This window comes from Erpetoichthys calabaricus, chromosome 15 (assembly GCF_900747795.2).
Source record: "Erpetoichthys calabaricus chromosome 15, fErpCal1.3, whole genome shotgun sequence".
Lineage (NCBI taxonomy): Eukaryota > Metazoa > Chordata > Cladistia > Polypteriformes > Polypteridae > Erpetoichthys > Erpetoichthys calabaricus.
In genome coordinates, this window is record NC_041408.2 from 37,492,429 (window position 1) to 37,499,661 (window position 7,233).

Below are 7,233 nucleotides of genomic sequence, written 5' to 3' on the forward strand. Positions count from 1 at the left end.
CTACAAATAAAAAACATTTAATTTTGCATTTTGTATCAATTCTTTCTATACAAATTGACTTGCAGCAATTCTTTTGATTTTTGCTACCCCCAGCATTATGGTTAATATGCAACAATTGGTATGCTGCTTCACGGATTTAGCGTGCAGAGTTTGAGTCCCATGTCTGGTCAATGCCGTTTTACCCTTAATATTTCCTCCCTATTCCTTAACAGGGACTCCTTCCCAAATTAGTGTTAAGTTTAACTGAAGTAGTCCCTGAAGATGACTGGCACCCTTTCCTGGGTTTATTCCTGATTTGTTCCTGATGCTGCCAGAATAGGGTCTGGCTCCTTTTGGTGCTGAATTGGAATAAGCAAGTATAAGAATACATGTATGTATTTCTGGACCAATCCAGTATATGTATGGCTGGTCTATGCACAAATTTTAAGTGAACTGGGGTGTTTTCAGAAACACTCCAACCCAAGAATTAGTAGGACCCTATGGAATTTTTTCACAAATTCCATTTTTTTTTTTTTTTTGATTTTCGGTTTTCACCATTTTATTTTTCCATGATTCAGATTTCTGGGTTTTTAATATATATATATTTTTTTTTTTTTTTTTTAACTGCAAGAAAGTTGTAACAGCTACAACAAAACAAACAATGAAATGGCACTTTACATTCCTTTTAATGAAACAGCACACTAGCACAGCTGAACCTTATTTTGCAGTTCCATTCATCAGGTAGGAGCCCAGATCCTCCATGACGCTGTATACCGAAACTGCAGAAGGGCAGCGAGTGCCCGAATTGTAAGAGGTAGGATGAACGCTAACTTCACTTTTAGGGTCTAGGATATTTGTTACAGCCTCAGCTGATGTGTTCTCTGCCAGAAAGAACTACTTGTAGAGGTGATTATGCTCAGCGTGGTACCCTACTGATTTGAACCAGGGGGTATGCCTTGGTCAGCACAATCTCTTTCAGTGACAAGGAGGTTGCCTATCTCCTTTTCCTGGCAGACTTCTTTAAGAAGGCAGACTTTACCCACATCACTAACGATGCAGCCTCATTTAAGTATTTATAGTGCTGTCAGGTCTCTCCCACCAAACCGATGACATGACACAAGCAGGTTGAACATACACTGTTAGGCATAACCCCTTTAAAACTTCCTGGTATTCTTTCAGACAGTATGATGCACTGTCTGTAACCACTGCTAAAATGTCATTAAGTTTCAGTTGGTTGTTGTGAAGTGACTGAAGTGCTGCCTGTGAAAAGGTGGAAAAGTTGCACCTCTCCATAAAGATAACATCTGCCAAAAAGTACTGGTCTTCAGTACCTGAAATTGTAATTATGTAAATTATTTCTAATGATTCTTAAACCTTAAATGTTTACAAATTGAAAACCTGCATCATTACATCTGTAGCTTCATCTACTGCTTATCTTAAAATAATTACAAAGCAAAAGCTAACTAACCTGGAAGACGCTAAATCTGAGAATTAAACAAAAAAAAAAGAATGAGAGAACTGCTTTTAAGTATGCAGCTTTGCATCTGAGGAAAAGTCTGCTCTTCTCCCCAGGTTTGTAGGTACCGTGTTTATAATGGAAGAGTCAAATGTGGACCTTGTGTGCCTTGTCACCACAAACCAAAACATTTATTAAATCCAGAAACATTGTTAATTTTTAAAAGGGAACCCATTAACAAAAAGTGCCGTTCACTAATAACATTTTTCTATGGGAAAGACTGTTAATACCGGTAAAATATAATTTAAATTGGATAAATGATTCACAGTAAATATCATGTACAATTAGAACTGCCTACATAAGAATTACCATACAGCCAAATGTTTACTCACCTATCACTATGTTCAGAACTATGTGGTCCACAGTTTCCAATAATCACAGTTAATAGGAGCAGCAGTCAATGCAACATCTGAAAATGTATATATCTATCTATGTTTTAAATACTCAGGCCTAATTTTAGCACAGTCTGCCAAAAATAAATGTAACTCTCTCTTCCGCCATGAAAATGACAACATCAACACAAAAATTCCTGATGAGCATAATTGTCGAATCCTCCTGAAAAAACATGCTGATGTCTACAAGCCTGAAAATTACCTCAAAACAATTTGTACGGGACAAAAGCTGCACATAAGAACAGTCTGCGCCTTTATGTTCCAACTGGGATAGTTATAGAGAGTAATCTCTCTTTTCGGAAGTGGTCTCTAAAAGCAGGTTATAAAAATTTCAATAAAATCATCAAGAATTGCCTGCATCTTAACAACAAAAAAAACTAAGGAACTGGTTATTGACTTTTGCTACTCCAAAGACCCTCTGTGACCTGTCAGTATTCAGGTATTTGATATAGAGGTAGTGCACTTCTTCCAGTACATGGGGGTCCACAACAATAACAGGTTGGTCTGGTTTTAACACATAGTAACTATATAAGAAAGAGCATGGCAGGCTCTTTTTCCTTAGAAGACTGCATTCCTTTAATGTAGGTGGTGAAATCCTTAAAATCTTTTACAACTCTGTGATGGCCATTGCAATTTTTTACACTGTGGTGTGCTGAGCTGGTAATGTCACTTCAAGAGAGACCCACAAAATCAACAAACTAATTAAAAGGGTAGACTCAGTTATATGATGCACTCTGGACCTCCTGGAGGTAGTAGCAAAGAAGAGAATTAAAACAAAACTGAGTGCCAGTATGAGCAATTCTGCACATTCTCCCAATGACACCTTAATGCTGAATACTTTTGGCCAACAAGTTATCCAGCAGAGGTGTGTCAGTAGACACTACTGGGGCTTCTTTATACTAATAGCAATATGCCTAAATAATGCTTCACTTTGTCTGCTAAGTCAGAATTTTTTCACTCTTTAGTGATTTTGGTGTATGTTCAGACTATAATGTTTGTGTATATTTACTGATCGAGGTTCTGTAAAAAGACAAAATCCCCCCTTGGGGTCAAATAAAGTCCTATATATACACTATATTCTTTTTTCCTGCCAGAGCATATTCTTCTGCAGCTTTAGGACAGTTGAGCAATCCCCACAAGGATATAAACATGAATGCTGTTAATTTAAGACGTCAGAGATATTTTGTTAATAACTTAGGCGCCACAGTGGTGTGCACTAATTAGTACTGCCACTTTACTGATCCAGCACACCAAGTTCAAATTCAGCTACTGATTGTTTGTGTGGAGATCAAATATTTTCCGGGTCTGTAGTTTTCTTCTGTGTAATCCAGTTTTCTTTCCACATTCTCAAAGCCATGTAGGTTTGGATAAACGTTCCTAGGGTGGGTTTGAGCGCAAGTGGAACTCATAATGAACTGGTACTCTGTCCAGTCCCTTTTCCTACATTGTGGCGAATACTACATGTCGATGTTCTTTTGAACTGTAGTAAGCAGGTTTGGGAATGACCGACAATAAGAGAATTTAAAGGTGCATTGTGATATCATATGGAAAGGTGTTCTACAAATTCCTTCTTTTTCTGTTGAAATGTCTTTCCTTGTAGAGTTAGTGAGATGGCAGTTTTCCAGCGGATTCTGGGATCTATTAAATAAAATCAATCAATCAATCAATAATTAAATAAAAGGAGCTTCTCTAACCTATGGAGACAAATAAAATTCTCTCTAAGAGTAAAAAAAGATCATATGGGGTTCTGTAGGTTTCTCTCCAACAAACTCGGTTTAGTTTTCATAACTCAGTCATCAGAAAACAATAAATAAGATCTACGACAAACAGTAAGGTTTCACTCAAGCTAGTAAGCTTGTTAATGCCAATTATTAAGAATTCTAGAAGAAGGTGTTCTGTGTTCTCTCAGAACCTATCATTAATGAAACCACAAATTCTACTTTGTATTTGAGCATTCATCAGGATAATGTCAAGCCATTTCTAATTGTACTGAAAGGAGCCAAGTTGCACGACTATGATTCAAAACGCAAATGGTATAAGAAAATCAAAACATGTGTGTTGGAATGGTTAAGTCAAAGATCATTCTTAAAAACCACAAGGATGTTTCAATGCTGGATCCATAAAACGGTAATGCTACTCACTGTGCCCATATACGCCCATGCTTAAAAACAGAACAAGCTGTTTCGGTTAAACATCATTTTGATTCAAAGAAAGTTTAGTTAAATGAAGAAAAATAAAAAAAAAATACATATTTAATGTGAAACGCTTGTAATTTCTATAACAATTGTTAATTAAAAAGACTGCTGTACTGTGTGAGCACGTATATATAAAAAATAGGTTTACTGTACTACGTATGAAAGTGCTAAAAAAGTATAATATAAAATGTATTACCATTCCACAAAGTATCATAATATATGACATTTACAGCACTAAAACAATTATTTTATAGAGCTACAAGATATTTATTTCTCAACTTTCCTCTGCAACTATTTTTAATAGTATTGTATTACTATGCGCAAAACATTGCGTTCAAAACATGCTGATGAAGTCCGGGCTTCTATTTAAGATGCATACTCAGCAGCGTTTCTTTCGTAATTAGCTTTCTTTACCGCAGATTATACAAATTTAAAAACTCACCTTCACTTTGAGTTTTACAAGAAGAGCCAGCTGCAGAAAGCCGTGAATTCCTGGGACCTTTGTTTAATTTGTGTTTTTCTTTAACCCTCTTAGGCGATCGGACGTCTTTTGGTTTTTCTTCTTTCCCGTGCGAAGCAACGATGCTTGACGTCTCATATTGTCTTCTCCTAGTCGTCATTTTATAAAGGTGTATACAAACATGTTACCACCTGGAAACAGAATTACATTCATATCTGTGCAGTGTTTTCCAGTTTTCTAGGTCTAGGCCACCGCCATCTTAATTCTTAGCGGAAGCAGTTATGATTGGTCAACTGTTCCAAGCGGGAACTGATCTAGCGTCCCACCTACAGTGTCAGGCTGCGGGCGGCATTTCTATACACTGATCACAGTGATAGGCAAGTAGTCATACGGCTGCAATCACGTCTACTGTTCGTTTCGGCAAACTCTATAGGCTACAAAATTACATAAAGTGGGTTTCAGAATGTTATTTTATAAGTCGCTTGAAAGAGTTATTTTGTGACATTGGATAAAATCTATCGTTCTCGATCTCAGCTATTTATTTGTTGATATGCATAGATATCTGATAATAAAAAAAGAAAATGTTAGCCTCTAGCCTTAAAAATTTTGAAAGTTCATTCAGTTTCAAATCATTGTTATATAAGAAGGTGCGAATTTCAAAATAATTATGAATTATTTAATTTAGTATTTAAAATTAATGCAAATAAAACAATGGAGCATGTATGACTAATTAATGTTAATTTTGAGGAATTAGCTAGAAATATAACTACACTACTCCCGTAAGATCATTCATAGGCTTGCTTATGACACAGCATGAATATTAAGTGTTTCACTTGAGCATTCACCTTAACCCAGGGATGCAGATGTATTTGCATCACTGCCAGGCAGGAAAATAAGCTCTCTGTAATTGGTAATGGATTACTGCTTAATATTAATCTAAACAGCATTCTCCCCATATCCTTATGATTACCCATCTTGAAATACAGTTTTGTTAGTTTGCAGCAAAAATCATCTTCTCTGTGCAGCCTTATCAAAGGTATTTTGAAACATAAGTATATACTGTATATATACATATATATATCCATCCATTCATTGTCCAACCCGCTGAATCCGAACACAGGGTCACGGGGGTCTGCTGGAGCCAATCCCAGACAACACAGGGCACAAGGCAGGAACCAATCCCGGGCAGGGTGCCAACCCACCGCAGGACACACACACAAACACACCCACACCAAGCATACACTAGGGCCAATTTAGTACCGCCAGTCCACCTAACCAGCATGTCTTTGGACTGTGGGAGGAAACCGGAGCGCCCGGAGGAAACCCATGCAGACACAGGGAGAACATGCAAACTCCACGCAGGGAGGACCCGGGAAGCGAACCCAGGTCCCCAGGTCTCCCAACTGTGAGGCAGCAGCGCTACCTACTGCACCACCGTGCCGCCCACACACACACACACGCACACGCACACGCACACGCACACACACACACACACACACACACACACACACACACACACACACACACACACACACACACACATACATATATATTATCATATATATCATATGATTTGCTTTTGCCTACTACTCCAGTTGCCCGTTCAAAAAGTTTGTTTGCGGGGCCTTTCATGAGCCCACGCTGGCTTTTATTTAGTTTATTATTTCATTATAAGTTCTAATTTAATAAAGTATCTATCTATCTATCTATCTATCTATCTATCTATCTATCTATCTATCTATCTATCTATCTATCTATCTATCTAATTTATTTCCAGTCATAGTTTCCATCATTTTGGAAAGGATGAATGTAAGGTTTATTATCCAGTTATTACTAGAATTCTTTTGCCTCTATTTTTGTATATTAGACTCACATAGGCAGCTTTCCAAGGATCAGGCACCTCTCTAATTATGAATGATTTTCTGAGAATACCTGTATTGTATAGTACTCATTTTTAAATAACATATCTCATTTCTTTAAGTACAATAGGTAAAATCCCATCAGGCAAGGGGGTTTTGTTAGTCTTCAATTGATCTGAAGGCCTGAAACACCATCTGGCCTTTTTAAATAAAACCAGTAAGCAATGTGCTCATTTGTACATCTCTCTATTATATAAAAAAAATATCCTGTGACGAAACAAGACTCTTTGAAGAGATAATTTCAAGTCCTGCAAGAAAAGTTTTTGGCCATGAGATTTTTTCAAGTCACGTCCTCCTCTCAACCATATTTAGCCATGCACACAGCACTTTCACCTCTAATTAGTGTGAATGCTTTTGTCAGACACAGTTCCTGCCCTCTCAGCTCTTATAGATTTTAACGTTTTCTTCACTTTAAGTTCCTAATTAAAGAAGACATATTATGTCCAAATCTTATTGAAGAATTTCATCACAAAGGGTTATCAACAGAAAAAATGAGTACACGGGCAATCCCAGCGCAAAGACACGATGAAGTCAAACGAATTAACTCCAAAAATGTCAATTGATTACACAACAAACTGGTTAGTTGTGTATCAAAAGACTATACTGAAACAGTTGTTGGTGATAGTGCGGAACACAAAAACATCAATTTACAATATCCCAAAGAATATCTACAACCGTTAACACCATCCGGTCTTCCACCACACAAATAACTGTAGAAAGAAGGATGTATCCAAGAAAGGTAATGTAGTAAATCTTCTGCAGATAACATTAG

At 37.1% G+C, this 7,233-nt stretch overlaps 1 protein-coding gene across 3 annotated transcripts in view; it reads right to left on the minus strand.

Annotated features, from left to right (window-relative positions):
* LOC114665813 (ewing's tumor-associated antigen 1-like) overlaps nt 1-4,838 on the minus strand; it is a 67,193-nt gene extending 62,355 nt beyond the window's left edge. Inside the window, exon 1 of one of the 3 annotated variants that reach the window (XM_028820439.2) lies at nt 4,525-4,838. In XM_028820439.2, the coding sequence (XP_028676272.2) occupies nt 4,525-4,702 (178 nt within the window). In that variant the 5' untranslated portion in view covers nt 4,703-4,838. The remainder of the gene's footprint in view (nt 1-4,524) is intronic. The other 2 variants (XM_028820437.2, XM_028820440.2) reach the window with 2 other exon arrangements.
* Nucleotides 4,839-7,233: the final 2,395 nt, after the last annotated feature.